Source organism: Chelonia mydas, chromosome 5, assembly GCF_015237465.2.
Source record: "Chelonia mydas isolate rCheMyd1 chromosome 5, rCheMyd1.pri.v2, whole genome shotgun sequence".
In the NCBI taxonomy this organism is placed as follows: domain Eukaryota; kingdom Metazoa; phylum Chordata; order Testudines; family Cheloniidae; genus Chelonia; species Chelonia mydas.
Genome location: NC_051245.2, coordinates 33,253,664 through 33,274,702, shown reverse-complemented (window position 1 = coordinate 33,274,702; position 21,039 = coordinate 33,253,664). Strand labels below are relative to the sequence as shown.

At 43.8% G+C, this 21,039-nt stretch overlaps 1 protein-coding gene across 10 annotated transcripts in view; it reads left to right on the top strand.

The window, feature by feature from the left end:
* Positions 1-21,039, top strand: part of ARL15 (ADP ribosylation factor like GTPase 15) — a 334,164-nt gene that overhangs the window by 130,568 nt on the left and 182,557 nt on the right. For 6 of the 10 annotated variants that reach the window (XM_037902790.2, XM_043547417.1, XM_043547422.1 and 3 more), the window contains 3 exons: positions 1,291-1,350; positions 4,838-4,915; positions 17,441-17,649. In XM_037902790.2, the coding sequence (XP_037758718.1) occupies positions 1,291-1,350; positions 4,838-4,915; positions 17,441-17,649 (347 nt within the window). The remainder of the gene's footprint in view (positions 1-1,290; positions 1,351-4,837; positions 4,916-17,440; positions 17,650-21,039) is intronic. The other 4 variants (XM_043547423.1, XM_037902793.2, XM_043547424.1 and 1 more) reach the window with 1 other exon arrangement.

Genomic DNA, 21,039 nt, shown 5'->3' with positions numbered 1-21,039 from the left:
CAAAACTTCAGTTTCAGTTTAAAAAAAAAAAAAAAATTGAATGGGGATTGCCAAAAAACATGTGTATTCTATCAATTTCTATTTTTTGGACTTACATTCCCACACCACTTTTAAGTAAGAATGTGAGAGATGGGGGTAATGCTTTGTTGCACGAGTTATTAGCAGAATGGAGTGTCTGTGGCTAAACTAATAAATCCCTATTTATAGAAAGGTTGTATTGGCAAGATAATAGGTAGGGCCCTACCAAATTCACGGCCATGAAAAATGTGTCACAGACTGTGAAATCTGATCTCCCCCGTGAAATCTGGCTATTGTAGGGGAAACCAGATTTCACACAGCTGGGCGCCCGGAGAACGGCATCTGCTGGCCAGGAGCCCAGCTCTGAAGGTAGCGCCGCCACCAGCAGCGTACAGAAGCGAGGGTGGCATGGTATAGGGAGGTCGTCGTTTTTTGCGGGGGGAGAAGGGTCAACCTTACAGGTGGGCAACTGCCCAGGGCCCCGTGGTCAGGGGTCACTGTGGTAACCCCCCCGCCCTTTCCCTACAGCCAACCCAAGGTCTCTTGAACTCCCAAGTGCTGGACCTGGAGCTGGGGAGAGGCAGGGCTGGGAGTCCCCTGGCCAGGGGCTCCTACTTTGCACCAGACTCCAGTTGCTAGTCCCAGATGGGCTGGGGAGGGACGGGACTTCCTCTTTCCTTGCACGGGCTGCTCCCAGGGCTGGATCAGACCCATCTCCAGGAACCTCCCTGGCTGCAGGAAGCTTTGCATCTGCTGGGTCAGAGCTCAGCTCGGAAAGCATCACCGCCACCAGCAGCAGTGCAGAATTGAGGGTGTCTTGGTATGGTATTGCCACCTTTACTTCTGCGTTGTTGCTGGCAGTGGTGCTGCCTTCAGAGCTGGGCACCTAGCCAGCAGCTGCCCTCTGAAGGTAGTAGTGCAGAAGTAAGGGTGGCAATACTGAGACATGCCCTCCCCCCCCGGGACTACGTTTTGGCTTGTGACCCCCATGGTTACAACACTGTGAAATTTCAGATTTAAATATCTGAAACCATGAAATTTACTGTTTTTAAAACCCTATGACTGTGAAATTAACCAAAATGGATCATGAATTTGGTAGGGCCCTCCTTATAGGTCTACTTGTATTCATTGATTTGCTTCTATGCAATCTATATTTAATGTGACTGAGTAGCCTATCTAAAACCACAGTGAATATAATAGTTTTAATGGATACAGTCTATTTCAAAATACCTTACCAAATAAGTCACTAACACTTTTTGTTTCTAATTTTAGGTTTTAGCATAAAAGCAGTGCCATTCCAGAATGCCGTCTTGAATGTAAAAGAACTTGGAGGTATAACACTTTTAATCACTTGCATATCTGATTGGTATTTTACTTTCATTTCACTGTATAAAGGTACAGTATCTAAGCCCCACAGTAGAACACCACTAATTGATTACTTCACTATAGGCACACTAAATAGGGAGTTCGTAAAAGATAGGGGCTCTGGAATATTTAAGATTTCTGCTTGTTTTGTCACATAATTATTTTAAATGTCAGAATAATGAAAAATTGTGACTGAAATTCATTTATACATTGGATTATATCAAAGCATCACAACTTGAGGAATGTGCAACCAATTCATAAAATAAATTGGATTATACTGTATGGCATGTCTTTTAATCTCTTGAACCCTAAGGATGAGTGTACATGATATAAATGTAATAAATTTAGGGCCATATTGTAGCCTTGCTAGAGTGACAACACAGATCAAAGGTACTCTCTTATCCCCATTACTAGTTACCTGCATCACAGATGATGATGTGTAAGAGGAAGCATTCATTGCAGAGCCACTTACATTTGAGCCTCTACTCTAGAAATGGTCCTCTCCTTGAGGTGTAAAACGTTTCAGGAGTAGCCAATTTCCAAAGGATTAAGGGGACACAGATGACTTGAAATCCAGTCAATTAAAAAAAAAAATAGTTTGAATCAGGTAAGTTACTTGCCCACTAATCCCCCTGCCAACCTTGGTTGTACATTTTCCTATTTTTAAAAAAGTTTCTCTCCCTAGTTTGTCTATTACAGGGTCAGTTTGACTAACAAACTTCAAAGTTGATGGCTTGGCTTGTTAACAGGCAGCTGTATTAATAAAATAAAATGAGAAGATTTTTCTGTTGGGGAAAAAAATTCTGGTCTTTCCCCTGAACTTCTACTTAAGGAACCTATTTATAGTCTGTATCTTTTTTTTCCTCCTTCACTCCCATAGGTACATAAATACAGTAGCAAATTGACTTTTAGGGATTAATCTTTCAACAAGGCTTAAACTTACTTGTCTTAAAGACTGTCATGGAAAAATTAGATGAGTTCTAGAGGGAAGTCTTTCATTGTACAAAATCAGATCCAGGGTTCCTTCCTAGTTTAACTTATTGTTGAGGAAGCTCTGAGATAAACACGTATTAAACTTAAAGTAGCCCCTCTTAGTTACTGTAGGCCCAGATGTTGTAGACCAGGGGTGGGAAAAGTACGGACCACTTCTGGCCCACCAGCTGTTTTAATCCAGCACTCGAGCTCCTGCTGGGGAGCGGGGTTTGGGGCTTGCTCCGCTCCAGACGGGGAGCAGGGTTGGGGGCCACTCCGCGTGGCTCCCGGAAGCAGCGGCATGTCCCTGCTTCGTTTCCTACACATAGGAGCAGCCGGGGGCTCTGCTCTGCATGCTGCCCCCACCCCAAGCGCTGCCCCCGCAGGTCCCATTGACCAAGAACTTTGACCAGTGGGAGCTGCAGGGGCAGTGTCTGTGGACGGGGCAGTGAACAGGAGAGCCGCCTGGCCGTGCTTCCGTGTAGGAGCTGGAATGGGGGGGACATGCTGCTGCTTCTGGGTTTTGCTTGAGGTAAGTGCTGCCTGGACCCTGCACCCCGAGCCACCTCGCCTGCACCCCAACCCCTTGCTCCAGCCCTGATCCCCCTCCCGCCCTCCAAACTCCTCGGTCCCATCCTGGAGCACCCTTCTGCACCCCAGACCCCTCCCATCCTCAGCCCCACCACAGAGCTCACAGCCCCAGCTGGAGCCCTCCCTCATGCCCCGACCCCCTGCCCCAGCTCTGATCCCCATCCTAGCCCAACCCTTCTGCACCCCCAAGCCCCTCATCTTCAGCCCCACTCCAGAGCCCACACCCCCATTCCCATCCTCTGTCCCAGCCTGGAGCTCCCTCCTGCACCCTGAACTCCTCATTTCTGACTCCACCCCAGAGCCTGAGTCCCCAGCCAGAGCCCTCACCCCTTCCTGCACTCCAACCCCAATTTTGTGAGCATTCATGGCCTGCCATACAATGTCTATATCTAGATATGGCCCTTGGGCCAAAAAGTTTGTCCACGCCTGTTGTAGACGCTGATGGTCTTGCCTTGGTCATCCATTCCAAAAGGAAGGCTGCAACCTCCTTTAGTGTTTGGAGCATAGCACAGGGATTATGACTAAGATTTGGTCACGGTTATATTTAGTAGAAGTCACAGACAGGTCGTGGCAATAAAGAAAAATTCACGGAAGCCTGCGACCTGTCCCTGACTTTTACTAAAAATACCTGGGGGGTACGGGGGGGGGGTCAGAGAAGGGACAAACAGAGTGCTGCCAGGGCTTGCAGCTGACCCAACTCCAGCCGCTGCTCTGGTGGACCGGAGACCACTGTTCTGATGGCCCCGGGCTGGCCCAGAAGAAGTCAGAGGTCCCAGAAAGTCATGGAATCAATGACCTCTATGACAGAATTGTTGGCTTAATTATGACACATTTGTCTATGAATTTATATTGTACTTGTCACCATGGTGCCTGAGTGACATCTGAGTTCTATTCAGCTGTGCAATTCTTTCCCGATGTCACAAAGTAAAGTCACTTGGGGCCAAATTTTGGAGTCTAAATGCAGTCAGTTAAAGCTAGATGGCAGGTAGCTAGATACTGATTTAGACTCAGGGCCTCCAGTGCCCAGTCTGATGGTTGGGTATTTTTAATATTTTTCCAAGTGCGAGGGATGTTTTCTGTTGGATTAGGGTGAAGATTCTTCTAAGAGGTGGTAGGGCTTTTTGGAGGGCTGAAAAGTGAAGACCTCACTTGGAAAGAGATGCAGGGCAGCTGTTACATATGTTTATATTTTGTGTAGAAGCACTGTGAAGACTGCAACACCTTTGACTTGATTGCAGCACGTCAGCGTGTTGATCCTGTCAGGTAGTGTTGGCCCCTGATATTTTCCCCCTTTCTCTGTTTGTAGAGGAGAATTGCTAAATATAGTAGACCACATCATTTCTGTATTGGTATAAACAGTGTACAGAAATAAGTCTTACCAGTTTAGTTTTTGTAACTTTTCTCTTTCTCTGCTAAACTTTGTTCTGGGATTTCTGCTGTTGATGTTGAGGAAGAGGGGCCTGTATTAGGTTAGTTTTGTAAGATTCTCTCCCCCCGCCCCCCATCCCAAACACTAATATGTTGTGGCTGAGTTTTGTTTTCTGTACTATAGCAGTCTTGTCTGGGCAGTTGATGTTGAGAATCTGGAGAGGCTGAAAGGAATCGGTCTTCAAAGGTTCACTATTCATTGCTGCATGTCAGTCAAAAGGGAAAAGTTCCGTTTAGATTTTAATTTGTGATGTACTCAATTAATTTAAAAATTGCCTTGCAAACTTAGCCTTTGGAAAATTGTAAGCCTTGTCTAGTTGCCTGAGCACAGTGAAGTTTTGTTTGAAATACTTTAAGGACTGACTGTTAAAACTCACACTTTTTTTAGATTTCTTCTTTCAGCAGCCAAGCAGTTATGTGAAACAGATGCTAATTGTGTACTATTCCTTTTGTTTGGCTGAAGGAATACTCCTCCTTGTAGTGGAAGGTGGTGCATGTTTGTACCATTCTAGTTACCTCCTGGAGCTTCTAATACAGCCAGGTTTGTGCTTCTCTGTTTCTATAGAATTATACAAAAAAATTTCATTTATAGGTTATAGAAAAAACAGCCACTTTCATAGTGTCTGCTGCTGTTGGTCTCATTAACTCTTCATCATTCTTTAGTATTTGTTTGGGACAGAGAGCGAAGCTTGCTGTGCTCTCTTGCAGACATTTGCCTTTTATCAAACACTGTTTTAGATCCTTAAAAACTGCAAAAAAGTGAATTAACATGTTAAATTTTCTGATTATTTGACTCATGGAATATCCTGACCTCTTGCATCATTTAACTGAACAGATTATTTTTTGTATTTTTAAACAATACTGACTTGGTACATTGAATCTGGTTTTGAATCTAATTTCTGAAATATTAGAAGTTTTCTTTTAAAAAAAATAAGATTTTGAATCAGTAAGAAAAATCTCTGTGGAGACTTTAAAATCACAAATACTTAAATACTTGAAGTAATTGAAAAGCTGTTCTTCCTTCATTTGCCTGCCAAGTCCAGTGTCCAGAGTTAAGTTTCCCTTTTGACATAGCAATTGTGTAATTTCTTTTCTTCTTAAGTTGCAAGACATTAAGTTTTGAATTTGATAAATAAATGAGAGAATCTGTTTCTTTGATTAGGCTACTCAGGAGATTTGGCATTCCTTAACCCAGATGCCCCAAAAGTGTACTTTTACTGTGCAGATATAAATAGCCCCCTCTCACTTAGGTACACCATGAAATGGAGGAGTTGGAGGTCCAGCAAAGCCCTAGCATGGTATTGTAAGCAGGAACTGCACCTGATTCAATATAAAATGTGGGAGATGAGAGAATGGGGGGAGTGAAGAGACTGGAAAAATGGCAAGGGCAGAAGCTGACTTTGGCTGTTTAAAATTTTAATTAATGTATTTAGTGCTGGCGAATTCCCTGGGTAAACTGAGCTCCTTGGTTTATCCACAGTACAGATACTACAGGGCAGCACCAATGCCAAGCTTCTTCATGTTGTCCGACCAAGAAGCCTTATTCATAATCTGAGACACCACCTCTGGAGTGATAGTAGTTCAGTCAGTGTGCTCCTTTGGTTGCTGGCTTCATCATATTTACAAAATCAGTGCTAGTTATTGGTGGTACCTGAGACGTGGATACTTACTGGGAACTAAATCAAGACCATAAACACATTTCAGAATAATCACATCAAATAACATTCACATCCATATAGTCATGTAATTTTAGAGACAGACAGGAATCTAATTTGGTTTTTTAATCCACCATCCTGTAAATGGAGGGTTGAAAACTGTGGTGAAATATTTCTAACGTCCAGACTGGGATGGATTTGAAGGATTAATTAGAGATGGAAAGATCTAGGTTTTATTATCAAATTCCTCTTGATTGCCCAATTGAGGCTGGAGGAGGTTTTCTCTAGTGGCAAATTCTAAGCCTCTTCCAGCAATGGTCCACCCCAAGCCCTGCACCATTTCTCTGGAGTTCTGCTCCTTGCTTCATCAGTATGTGTTTCAGGCCATGAAGGAAAAGCTCATAATTAAATCTTGGAGCACTGAAATATTGTGACCACTCAAGGAATGAGGTTGAGATTGGGTAACAAATTTTAGGTAGAGGAAGGACCAAAGTTGTTACAATAAGATCACACGGCTGCTTTAATTTTGGAAGTTCATTTGTTCGTTGACGACAAACTCATTTCTTGTTGACAATGCAGGAAGAGTCTGAAGGAGGGATTTGATGAACAGAAGTGAATTGACAGCTTGGTGAATCCTAATTAGGAGGATATTCCATGCGTAGGAGGCAGTGTAGGAAAAGTAATTGACTCTTGTAGAAGAAGTGGATGAATGGAGTATCAAGGCTAACATCGTTGGAGGATATAGGGGATGAGTACTACTATCAGAATAAGAAAAGGAGTACTTGTGGCACCTTAGAGACTAACAAATTTATTTGAGCATAAGCTTTCGTGAGCTACAGCTCATCCGATGAAGTGAGCTGTAGCTTACCAAAGCTTATGCTCAAATAAATTTGTTAGTCTCTAAGGTGCCACAAGTACTCCTTTTCTTTTTGCGAATACAGACTAACATGGCTGCTACTCTGAAAACTATCAGAATAGATGGCCAGCCCAAAAAAATAGAATGTATAAGAGCTGTGTAAGTTTCTTCACCAGCAAGAGCTTGCTTAGCACAGGGGAGATTTGAGACCATGGCAGACCATATCAACCCAGCTGCAGGCTCAACTACAAATGTCTGTAAGAGTATGCATCTCACTCCTGTGTCATATGACTTCCTGCGCTTATAGAATCATAGAGGTGTAGGGCTGGAAGGGACCTCAATAGTAGTCCATCCCCCTGTGTTGAGGCAGGATCAAGTATATCTAGATCATCCCTGGAATGTTTGTCTAACTTGTTCTTAAAAACCTCTAATAAGAGGATTGCACAACCTCTCTTGGTAACATATTCCATATCCTTATAGTTAGAAAGTTTTTCCTAATATCTAACGTAAATCTCCCTTGCTGCAGTTTAAATTGATTACTTCTTGTCCTACCTTTTAGTGGAACAATTGATCACTGTCCTCTTTTTAACAGCCCTTACCATATTTGAAGACTGTTGTCAGGTCTTCCTCTTGCCCTTTTTCCCTCAAGACTAAACATGCACACAATATGCCAGACTTCACCTTTGTGCCATGCAAATCTTTGTATCTATGCAGCAGACATCAGCAAAATGTAATTTAACAAATACAAACGTGAGGTGCTACATTTAAGGAAGAAAAACCAAATGCACAAATACAGAATGGGGGCTAAATGGCTTGGCACCAGCACTGCTGACAAGGATCTGGGAGTAGTGATCGATCACAGCCTCTACTTGAGTCAACAATGATATACCATTGCAAAAAAAGCAAATGTAATTTTAGGTTGCATTAACAGAGGCATAGCATGCAAATCAGGGAAGGTGATAGTACAACTCTACTGAGCACTGGTTAGGCTTCAGCTAGATTGCTGTGTCCAGTTTTGGTCAGCAATGTGTAGAAAGGATGTAGAGAAACTGGAAAGGATCCAGAGGCAAGTGACAAAGACGATCAAAGGGGTGGAATGCAAGCCATGTGAGCAAAGGCTGAAGGAACTGGGTATGCTTAGTTTGGGAAAAGAGAAGATTAAGGGGAGACATGGTAGTGATCTTCAAATATTTGAAAGGCTGCCATAAAAAAGATGGAGAAAAGTTCTCTTGCCAAAGACGACAGGACAAGATGCAATGGGTTCAAACTACACCATAGCAGATTTGGATTCAACCTCAGGAAAAACTTCTATTGTCCTACTGTTCTTACAGTTAGGAACAGACTGCGTTAGGAGTTTGTGGAAGCTGCTTCACTGGAGGTTTTCAAAAGGCTGGATAGCCATCTGTCTTGAATGGTTTAGACACAACAAATCCTACATCTTGGCGGGGGGTTAGATTAGATGACCCTTGTGGTCCCTTTTAACCCTATGGTTCTATGATCACATGTACATGAGGATTCAGGTATTACTAGAATTCCTCTCATTATTAGATTCATGGAAGGACCCTTGCTGGGTGTGCAAAGGAATACCGCTTTTTCCACCTCTGCCTTCCAGAATGCTGGGGACCAATACCTCTAAGCTAGGGGAGGGGAGCTCCCTTAGACCACTTTCAGACCCAAGGCTTCTGGACTCTAGAAAAGACTTCCACATAAATGTTGTAGAACTTAGCTATTTGCCTAGTTTTCACAACATTTCTACTTCTGCTCTGCAAAGTAGCTGTTCATCTTGGGAACTGGTGCCTTTGTCACCAAATCTCATCAGTGGTTCTGCATCTACCAGACTTACAGAACATCAGTAGGAAATTCTTAGATAACTACCAGTAGACTGTCAAGGACTCTGCCCTGCAGACCATCTTCCGGAGGTGGGGATAACCAGCAATGGGCCTGTTTGCTACAGATCAGAATGAGAAATATCAACATTCTGTTTAAGGTGGGGTTGGGAAGGGAAGGTCTGAGTCCAGGATCCAAGTTCAGTGCATTTCTCATCTCATGGACACCAGGGATCATGCACATCTATCCACAAATCCCATTAATACCAAGCATCCTGAGGAAACTCACACAGGGCTCAGCAGTAATGATACTACAAGCGCCAGCTTGGCCCATATAGTTTTTTGTATTCAGACCTAAGGAACCTGTCAACATAGCCCCCAGTCATGGAACCTGTCTTACCTGTGTGATCTAATAGGACTGTGGTCAGATTCTACTCCTGAACCTAGCATTGTTGCAGTGTGGATGCTGGCTGGTTAATTTCCATTGACGAAAAAGTATTCATTTGAAGCCCAAAACATTTTGGTGCATAGCAGAAAAAACTCTACTAGACTGGCCTGTTGAGCTTAATGAAAGAGGTTTTCTATTTGGGCAGCACAATGTCACCTTAAAAACTGATTTCCTGATATTCTGGACTATCTGTTAGCTCCATAATAATATATTTAGCAGCAATATTAATACCTCCCACTGTTCAGGTCATACCACATTTTGCCATCCTAAGATTCCTCAAGGGCCTCATTAATGTGTTGCCCCAGTTAGGGAGCTCCCTTCATCTTAGAACCTCAGCATAGTTTTAATTGGTTTAATGGGACCCCATTTAAGCCTCTGGCAACTTGCTCTTTATACCATCTATCTATGCAGACTTTGAAGGGCAGGGGAAATTCAGGCTCTTGTGGCTGGTCCACCTTATGCCATATTTCACAGAGATAAGATAATGCTTAAGCAGCATGCTAAGTTCTGATCCAAGATTTGTGTCAGGTTTTTGTTTGAATCAACTGATTTCCCCTCCCCCCCCCTTCCACCCCATTCCCAGTTTTCTTCCTTAAGCCACCAGAGGGAAGACAAATTGCCCATCCTTGACACTTTTAGGACTCTTTCATACTCCCTTGATAGAATGAGAACCTTTGGGGGAGCTCTCAAGCTGTTTGTAGCATTTGCAGAAAAGGTTAAAGGTCAGGCAGTGTCCAGCCAAAGATTGTCTAAATTGGGGTGTCTAATTGTATTAAAACATGCTATGAGGTAGCTAGATTACATCTACCCATGCTGGGTGGAGCCCATTCTACTAGGGATAGGGCAGCTTCTCTAAGAAGTGTCCCTATCTCAGTAATTTGCAGAGCAGCCCTATTGGAATCAGTCCATGCTTTCACATTCTTCACCTACCAGTGATGCATGGTTTGTTTGGGGGGGGGGGGTGGGTATTTGGTACAGTTGTACATAATGCAGTGGTGTGCGAACTTTTCCAGTCAAGCCCCCCCATTAATAGAATCTGTCCGCATGGCGCTCTCCAACCCCCCCCCCCCAACTGCACAGCCAAGGCTTCCTCAGCAGCGGAGCTTGGGCTGAAGACGGAAGTGGGGCAGGAGCTGGGGTTGGGGGCGGAGAGAGAATGAGGCCAGAGCTGCAATTGGGAATGGAGCAGGGTCTGGAGGCGGAGCAGGAATGGGGGCTGAATGGGGTTGGGGGCAGAGCGGGGCTGGAAGCATGGCACTCCCTCCTCGCCCCCTGTGGGGGCTGGCCCCTCCCTCCTTCCCAAACATTCCTCCATGCCTCCCTAGGGTGACGCGCCCCAGTTTGGGGACCCACTGACATAATGGGATTTGTTTTTATCTTTTTCTTTTAAAAATGAAATCATCTTTGAGATTTCCTCTGATTTCCTGTGTAAAAAAAAAAAAAAAAAGGTAATTTAAGACCGCAGTGCCAGATCTATGGTTGCCTGTGAAAACTAGTTTGAATTATGCTGCGGTCCCTATGCTAGACTCCCTCCATAGCCCCTGCAGAACAGCATTCCAACATCGCCATATTCCTTCTCCCTCTCTCCCAAATGTTCCAGGTGGCAGTGGGGGGGTGGGGCGGGATTGCAATATCCCTTCCACTCAACCCTGGGGGGGGAGCCTAAGAATAAAGCTGCACATAAGATGATGTGTGACAGGCAAGGCCACTGCCCTTTTAAAGACAAGCTGAATGTGTCTTTCCCCTTCCCAATTTTATTCTACCATGTGTCCAAGGTTAAATTCTATTTGTGATTTGTTACAGTATGTTTGTTCAATAAAAGTCAATGTCTTGAGAGTGAAGGAGTCTTTATTAATTTAAAATTGGGGAGGGGGGGAGAAGAGGAGGGACAGAGAAACTGAAGCAATGGAGGGGATGTGTTGGAGACAAAAACCCAGCAGTCACAGCAAGGTTCATACTATGGGAAGGCACAATACAGAAAAGCGGTACACATTACTGAGGGTCATTACTGAAACAGGTTTTCAAAGTCTGCCTGAGACAGTGTTCCAGGCTGAGCTCTTCTTATAGCCCTGGTATCTGGCTGCTCAAAATTAGCAGACCGCCTACCCACCTCCAAGCCCCACCCTGGAAACTCTTCTCCCTTTGCTTCACGGATATTATTAAGCACACAGCAGGCAGCTATACCCATGGGGATATTGCTGTCACTGAGGTGTAACCTAGTAATCAGACTGCACAAGTGACCCTTTAAATAGCCAAAGTCACATTCAACCAGCATTCTGCACTTGCTCAGCCTGTTATTTAATTGATCCTTGTTGCTGTCTAGGTGTCCAGTGTACCACTTCATGAGCCATGGGAGGAAGGTGTAGGCTGGGTCTCCCAGGGTTAGTCTTGGCATTTCAGCATCAGCAATGGTTATTTTGCATTCCAGAAAGAAATTCACTGCTTGCTGCTTTCTGAACAGACCTGTGTTATTAAAGATGCGTGCGTCATGGACCTTTCCTGACCATCCCACATTGATATTAGTAAAATGGCCCTACTGGTCCACCAGCACTTGCAACACCACTGAAAAGTATTCTGTTTATGTATTCTTTGGGAAGATGGTCTGGTGCCAGTGGATATGGGATATGCGTGCCATCTATTGCTCCACCACAGTTAGGGAACCCCATTGTGGCAAAACTATCCAGTATTTCTTGCACATTGCCCAGAGTCACAATCCTTCTTAGCAAAAGGCCGTTAATGGCCCTGCATACTTGGATCACAACGTACCCCCTGCTTCCCCCTCCCGGTGGATTTTCTAACTCCAAATTGATTCCCCTCTTACCAGTAGCAGTCTGGCACTGCTAAATTCCACACAGTGATGGCCACTCGCTTCTCCACTCGCTGTCAGAGCAGGTCTCGTTTTAGTGTCCCTGCACTGCAGGGCTGGGGAGAGCCCCACAGCAGTTACCGGAAAGTGGTCTTGCGCATACGAAAGTTCGGCAGACACTGGTCACAATCCCATAACTGCATAACAGTGCAATCCCACCAGTCAGTGTTTGTTTCTCGGGACCAGAGACTGTGCTCCCCCATGTTCAGCTGCTGTGCAACTGCCAGCAGAAACTGGGAATTGTTTCATTCTGTGACTTCCAGCAGAGCTGCTGGAAGGACATTACAGTGTTCCATGTAGCAGCACCTCTTGTGGCTCTGGAAATACTGCAGGATAAGGCATGTGGTGTTTGTAATGCTCACAACAATAGTGAATGGCTAAGCAGGGGTCCATGCTTCTTGGGATATGGCATACGTGCATCTATACCAGTCTTTTAAAAAAAAAAAAAAAAAAAGGGGGGGGGGGCAGGAAATATCATGGGTTCCAGTTGAAATCAGGGGAGGGAGAGAGAAAATGGCATCATGGGACGTTGAAGCTATGTTCACAGTCCCCACCGTAAGCATGTTTTGGTCCCATGAGGCATTGCAAGTCCTTCCCAAAAATCCCTATGGTGAATTGCACTGTGAGGATAGCTATGCACAGTACACTGCTCTCTGCATCGATGCAAGCGTTGCTAGTGAGGATGAGCCCCACCGACACAAGGAGTGTGGTGTAGATACGCAGTCCCAACTTATTGCAGCGGCTGGATGTCGACTTAACTGAAGTTGACTTAAGTTTGTAGTGTAGACGTGCCCTCTGAGTGTTTCCTTCTGGAGACGAGTCTGCTGATTCATCCTTATGACACCTAGTGCACAGCTGCAGTAGTACCACCTAAACTGCAATGCTAGGAGAAACCAACATCAACCTGTTAGTATGAAGAAGCCAGGGAGCAGAAGTCTTGGGAATCTTTATCCAGAAATAAACTCAAGAAAGGAAAGGATGAAGAAGGTGGTGGGGGGGAAGGGCGTAGTGTAGGCCAGCATGTAATGTAAAACCCATGTTGATGTACTGCAGAGGCTCAGGTTTCTGTGTCATCTCTGCTCCTGGTGTCTCAAACTCTCTGGCTTGATGAAAGATTGCACTGATTCCCGTGGCAACTCACTGTACCTGGAAATGACACTGAGGGGCATATGGAAGAGCTGCAGAGTCTAAGCAACACTGAAACCCTTTGCAGGCAGAGCAAAGAAGAAGAGATTTATGGGATGTTGGTGTGGAACAGTAATAGCGTTTCAGTATAATTGCACTTTCCGTCAACATGCTGTACAATCTAAGTTGTTTCTAAAATATAGAAAATCATACTGTATTTGAATGGTTGGTGTATAAGTGAGGCTGAATTAATAGTGAATTTAAGCAACATTTTTCAAAATATTAAAAGCCTGCTTTGTCCAGATTTAAATAACCATTTCTTAAGGGTCTCTCACAGAAAAAGACTGGTCAGGTCCAATTTGATTCAGCACTTACACAGTAGCACTCTTTTTGTACCTAAAAACATATGGTTTTCAGGGTTTTGAAAAGGATCTGAGAAAAGTGTGTAATATTTGTCACTACTGTTATGACTGGAGTAACCAACAGGGAGGGACAAAGAAACAGAAGGCAGATTAGTGCTAGGAAGGGTTTATTTTTAATGGCTATGTGCAGAATGTATTGTAATTACACTTTGAAAAGTGCTATGATCACGTGGATCTGTGAACCATTTTAGGGAAGGTGTGCTCTAAATGTTGACCTCTTCACCCTGACTTAATGTAAAATACCTGTCTTGCTGAGCAGTGCACAACATAAGTACATGTTTTAAGGTAGATGCTTTTGAAAGCTATATAACACTGTCCTAAAATATTCCATTGTACTTACATTAAGTTGCCTTATTCAGTGTCCTATACCTTGCTCAGAACATTGCCTGGGCATAATTAATTTAATGTTTGTTTCAAAAATACATAGAGATTTCCTTAAAACCAATAGCCAGCACACGTGTACACAGTATGTCAGTATAAATAGTTTCACTTCTCCCCTCTCAAAATAGTTACCTTTATGTAAAGAGCAGCATTTCCCCCCCTTCACCCCGAACTACATTTTCTTTTTTTTCCCTGAGACTCATCAAGCACCCTGTACTATTATTGTTATTCCCTTTTAATGATAGTCCCAGACAGATGAGAAGGAACAGTCCCTGCCCCAAAGAACTCATACTCAGATGGTATCAGGACTGATGTTTTGTTGCTGAAGGCCAAATCATGTAGTGCTCTGCTGGAGGAAGCAGAGCTCTTGGGAGGCCTTACAGGCTGACAGAGCAAATTGAGTCAGACATTTTTGTGTGAATTGTTTTCAGGTCACCATTCCACTAACTAAATATATAATTACAAAATAAATGTAGGCTTTGTTTATATTTTTAAATCAAATATTTTTACACAATACCACCATAGGGTTGCATGGCACTTCAGACATGAGAGAAAATCAGATTCCTAAGTCTACAAATGAATGACAGAGAACACACAAGCACAATAGAACCCCTGTTTAAGAACTAATTGTGTTTGAAAAGTTCATACAATTGAACATCTCAAAATTTACAGTACGTATGGTGCTTAAGTTACAGTATGGTGCACTGCATCACTTTCTTCTTGTCCTTTAAACTACCCTCTGCAAAGTGACTTCCAATGCATTGAAGGCATTGGAATATGAAGGGACATTGATTTGTTCTTCATGATCATCACTTGTGTATTTTTTCTCCCTTGGGAAAAAATGTTCATATAGCTGGTCATTTGTAGATTGGTGTTCATAAAATCAAAGCTCTACTGTAAAGATGTGTGACGGGACGGGACGCACTCACTTTTCGTGAGCGCCTCCTCTTGACTCTGTGCAAACCTGCACAAACACACACTTTGCTCATGGTGCCCCTTGTTGGCTGTTTCCCTTGTCAGGCAGGTCTTCGGTGGCTCAGCCCTCTGGCTAAGTCACTCAGTTAATAGGTGAATGGATGGATTAATCCCTTTTGGGGTAAAAGGTCCAACAGGGCCTGTGCCTGTTCCCTTGTTAATTTCTGTACCCTGTCTCTGGGCTCAGTTCTCAGCCCCTTCTTGGCTAGCTCTAAGTCTGTGCCTGCCCTGGTATAGAGCAGTGCCCCCAGAAGACTCTTTGCTGTTATCAGTTCTTATTGTCCCAGCTCTCCAGCCAGTTCACTCCTTGAAGTTCAACCCCCTTCTGGGGTAACAAAGTTCAACGCATGGTTGGCCCTCTGCAGGGTCTTCAGCCCCAGCCCTGGGCCTGTTTAAACTCCCAGACCCTTTCTTGGGCTTTTAATGAAGTGTCTTATCCTCTCCTTGTGGCTTAGGCCACTTCTCCAGTGACCGGGGGACCCAGGCCTGCCCATTACTCCGGATCCCAACCCAGGGACCCTATAGACAGCAGCCACATACAGCTTCCTTTACTTGGTTGCTGCAGCTATTCCCCAGGCTGCTTCCCACTTGGTCCCATCACCTTCTTGGGTTCTCTCTGTTCCCTGCTTGAGCAGGGCCTCCCCCAACCCTCCTTTCCTGAAATGTTTCTCTATCTTCCAGGACTTCCTCAGTCTTCCAGTCCCAGCTGGGATCTAACCTTCTCAGATCCTACAGCACCTTTTAACTGAGTCTTCTGCATTCTGATTAGCTGCTTTCCTGCAGCCCTTCTAGGCAGGCCTGGAGGACCCACCTTCACGGCTCCTTTTCTGGGGTGGGGTGTGGTAAGACCACAAGACCTCCAGCAGGGAGCCTCAAAGGGCCAAGCACACACCATCACATGATGAAACTGTGGAGCTGCAGTCAGAGGAACAAGTGGGACAACAGTAAAAATGGGAAGACGGACCATTATTTGTAAGGTTTCAGAGTAGCAGCCATGTTAGTCTGTATTTGCAAGAAGAAAAGGAGTACTTGTGGCACTTTAGAGACTAACAAATTTATATGAGCATAAGCTTTCTTGGGCTAAGGCTCACTTCATCGGATGCATTCACTGGAAAATACAGTGGGGAGATTTATATACATAGAGAACATGAAATAATGGGTGTTACCATACACACTGTAACCAGAGTGATCACTTAAGGTGAACTATTAGCAGCAGGAGAGCGGGGCAGAAAAAAAACCTTTTGTAGTGATAATCAAGGTGGGCCGCTTCCAGCAGTTGACAAGAAAGTCTGAGGAACAGTGGGGGGTGGGAGGGAATAAACATGGGGAAATAGTTTTACTTTGTGTAATGACACATCCACTCCCAGTCTCTATTCAAGCCTAAGTTAATTGTATCCAGTTTGCAAATTAATTCCAATTCAGCAGTCTCTCGTTGGAGTCTGGTTTTGAAGTTTTTTTGTTGAAGTATTGCCACTTTTAGGTCTGTAATCGAGTGACCAGAGAGATTGAAGTGTTCTCCAACTGGTTTTTGACTGTTATAATTCTTGACATCTGATTTGTGTCCATTTATTCTTTTACGTAGAGACTGTCCATTTTGACCAGTGTACATGGCATAGGGCATTGCTGGCACATGATGGCATATATCACATTGGTAAATGTGCAGGTGAACGAGCCTCTGATAGTGTGGCTGATGTGATTAGGCCCTATGATGGTGTGCCCTGAATAGATATGTGGACACAGTTGGCAACGGGCTTTATTGCAAGGATAGGTTCCTGGGTTAGTGGTTCTGTTGTGTGGTATGTGGTTGCTGGTGAGTATTTGCTTCAGGTTGGGGGGCTGTCTGTAGGCAAGGACTGGCCTGTCTCCCAAGATATGTGAGAGTGATGGGTCGTCCTTCAGGATAGGTTGTAGATCCTTGATGATGCGTTGGAGAGGTTTTAGTTGGGGGCTGAAGGTGATGGCTAGTGGCGTTCTGTTATTTTCTTTGTTGGGCCTGTCCTGTAGTAGGGGACTTCTGGGTCCTCTTCTGGCTCTGTCAGTTTGTTTCTTCAGCAGGTGGGTATTGTAGTTGTAAGAATGCTTGATAGAGATCTTGTAGGTGTTTGTCTCTGTCTGAGGGGTTGGAGCAAATGCGGTTGTATCGTAGAGCTTGGCTGTAGACAATGGATCGTGTGGTGTGGTCTGGATGAAAGCTGGAGGCATGTAGGTAGGAATAGCGGTCGGTAGGTTTCCGGTATAAGGAACGGTGGAACAGTGTGGGAGTCGGTGGTCCTGAGGCAGGTTTAGAGATTGATGGCAAGCTAATTAAGCGGAAACTTTTAGAGAAAGGGCAACCAAATTCTGCCCTTACTGACAAATGTTCTTGATTTCAGTGGTTTGCACAGAATGTATAGTAAAGACAAAATTTGTCCCATTACTTTAATCCATTGTAAGTGGTAGGGTTATCTGGCAGGAAATTTTGATCTATTTAACTTTCCGTGTTTTTAATTAGTTTTCATTATTGTTTTGAAAGGGGCTGACACTATTAGGAAGTACTGGAGTCGTTACTACCAAGGATCCCAAGGGGTAATATTTGTATTAGACAGTGCCTCCTCGGAAGATGATCTAGAAACGGCGAGGAATGAACTACATTCTGCTCTTCAGCACCCACAGTTATGTACTCTGCCATTTTTAATATTGGCCAATCATCAAGACAAGCCAGCAGCTCGCTCAGTACAAGAGGTATGTTAACATGGCAGCATCTTGTCTGTCTGCACACCGCGATAGAAAGCACGTCATTATTCAAGTGCATTTTGTGCTGATCACACTAAATGTTCTTAGTCTTCTTGGAGAGCAGAACCTGTAAAAGAACTGGATATGAATATAATTCTCCTGCTTTCACCTTCTTTTGCTTAAGGGAGAAAAGACATTTCTAACTGCTTTTATCAAAAGCTACTGGGAGAGGTTTTTTTGTTTTACTTGTTGTTTGTTAGCTATTAGTTTAATCTTGATTTTTGTTTTTATCCTCCTTAGCACATCCCCATTATCTTAGTCGTCACCATTGCTTAAAGCTATATATTATGCTTGCAACCATGTGTAGCTTTTATGTAAATACTTTTTTCTTATCTGCTATCCACTGACATGGGAGTCAAGTTGTAATTCTTATTCTGAAGTCCTATTTTGAATTTCCTAATCTAAGAAGTGATATCCTTGCCTAACTTGCAGTAATCATACAGAGAATCCTTTAATTGTTCCATTCAATAAATTCAGCACTCAGTACTATTAGTAGTCGCTGAAAAATGTTTGTTTTAGTTGTCTTGTGTGCTGTCTTACAGCAGCAGTGTTGAGAGTAGTGTTTTTTTCACAAGATGCTCTACTTTGAAAAAAAAAATTATAGGAAGTAATGTATTGTGAACGAAATTTTAACCGACTGAGTTTATAGTTCTGCTGAAATGCAACCAACTGTGCGATCTTCTTCTTTGTGTAAGCGTTAAGGCACTCTGCATGATAAAAGTTTTATGTTGAAATGAATGTTTGTCCTGTGAATATTTGTCCTGTGAATGATGATTTTCATTACAGTAAAGTCAAAACTGCTTTAGTATCATAATTGGGGTATTTTGCTGTCATATTAAAAATCTTACTTTTTTACACATCGTTTTTTCAAAAATAGTATGAACTTGCAAGGAATACTGATGAAGCAGAATGCAAAAGCCCTTTATCCACACTACACCAGCTACTATTTGTGCAGCATAGTACGTACATCCTTCCTGTACTGGTCCAACACTGTCTCATGTCACGCATCTCCTCAGCCAACGGAATGGAGAATATGAATGTTATTTAGGTTAGAGTCAGACAAGTGGTATAGTTTTTAATGTAAACAATGTCTGGGGATGTAATGCCACTTTTAAGATGAGATGCTGAGAATAAATGAGGCTTAGGTAATTGAGGTTGCACTGTAAAAATACTTGATATTTATACAAAAATCAAGCTCTACTCTATTCTCTGAAATTGGAATTAGTGTATATCCGTGTTACATAAAGGGTAAACTGAGCTACACAATCTTACAAGCCCCAGAAGATGCAGCAAGATAATGGCTGATCCAGGAATAAAATTTGAGACAATTGAATCAGAGTATATATGACTCAGGGTAGGGATGCCAAGCCTCCAGGATTATCCTGGAGTCTCCAGGAATTAAAGATTGTTATATGATAAAACCTCCCGGAATACATCCAACCAAAATTGGCAACCCTATTCCAGGGCAGAATTTTTAATAATGACTGCCTAATGTTAGGTGCAGCTAAATAAGTTGCCTCATTATTCACAAGTGCTGAGCACCTTGGGTTCAACAGTGCAATATTTATTTCCAAAACCCTGTTGTTTTTAAAATGTCACTATGTCCCCAGGTACAGCTGGGTGGCCAGCACTGTTCTAAAACAGGCATGCACGTTTATTTTGAAACCTAACTTTGAGGCACTTGTTTTTGAAATTCTTGGCCCTGGTTTTTAATGTGGCACAAACGTGCCGTAAGTAGTATGTGGTCGTCTAAAGATACGAGAGAAAGAAAAATCACTTTCCCCCGCCTCAGTTTTGAGTTGGAGGATTCTCATGGTTACAAGAAGGATGAGAAACAAGGAACAACTATTGATCTCTAACAACTGTTTATTATAATACAGATTTTGTGTGTAGGATTTATTTATCAGCATTGTTTCAGTATTGTAGTAAATTATGTTCAGTCATTACAACATGATGTTAAGGTACTGTACTTTACCTTTCACATAAAGGAAATTGATTCTACTGTGTTAAGAGAGGTTTTTCCCCCACTTTTTTCTGTAATCACTCTAATGCTTCAGATGTATCTTTTTAAAACGATGTGGAGTACAGCTTTTTCTTAAAGGTGCGGTGTAGATGTGTACTGATTGAAGCTTCTGATTATAAATATGGCTACTTGAATATTCAGCCTATAATGCTTATAGGTATGACATGTTTGTTCATTTTCCACAGTCTCTTCATGCTATGTCTGTACTCTGCTTTACAGATTATTTAGCTTTACAGAGAGTTACAGAAGCAGATCCCATCCTACAGTGGGATATTTGTGGGCATGCCTTTGGGTCTGCACAGATCCAATTGTGGGATTAGGGCCAATATTAATCGCCCTCCATCTTCTTTTCTTCGGGACCCTCTCCTCCCACTTACCTTCCCTCACTTTCTGTTCTCCATAATGATGCATGTGGTGTCAATAGCAGTTGTTCTTCGAGTGATTGCTCATATCCGTTCCAATTAGGTGTGCACACGCCGCATGCACAGTCATCGGAAAGTTTTCCCCCTAGCAACACCTGTCAGGTCGGCTGTGGAGCCCCCTGGAGTGGCGCCTTCATGGTCCTCAATATTTGACACTGCCGACCCGGTGTCTCCTCAGTTTCTTCTTACCTCCAGTGACAGTCGTTGGAACTGTGGCATCTTGTTTAGCAAGTTCTACCATGTTTCCCTAGCCTTGTTTGTCTTTTTTTCTTTTTACGTGTTAGTTTTTAGTTCGTATTAGTACTTACCAGTTGGGCTGGGAGGTTTACTGTCCCGACTGCTTTTTCTTGGGAGGGCTTATGTGCTCGAGTCCTGCTCCAAGCCCATGCCAACGGGCAACCCCCACGACACTTGTCTAAAGTGTCTGGGGCAGGCTCACCAATCCAATTGGTGCAGGATTTGTAAAGGGTTTCACCCCAGAACCAAAAAGGAGCAAGACTTTCACCTCAAGCAGCTCTTTATGGAGGCGTGGCAGGACCTGGCACCAAGTTCTTCAGTGTATAGTGCCCTGGCAACAGTGGTGGAAGTGGCACCATGGAAGGACTCTGGCAGAGACCTGTGGCACCGTCGCTCCACGGCACCAAAACCGGCAGGATTGACCCGGTACCGCTCTTACTCCCTGGTGCAGAAGTGGCACTGGAAGCAAGGGAGGAGCAGCTCTCTGTCCCAGAGGTCCACCCCTCTGGACCGGCCGATGGGGCGTGTCCTCGTGAGGAGCACCCAGTGCTGAAGTCTGTGGAGCCAGCACCATCGACTTCAGCCCCACAGGGGGGACCATCGAAACTGATGCTGTTGGACTCCCCAGCCCAGATTATTGAGGAGGTGGAGCTGCTA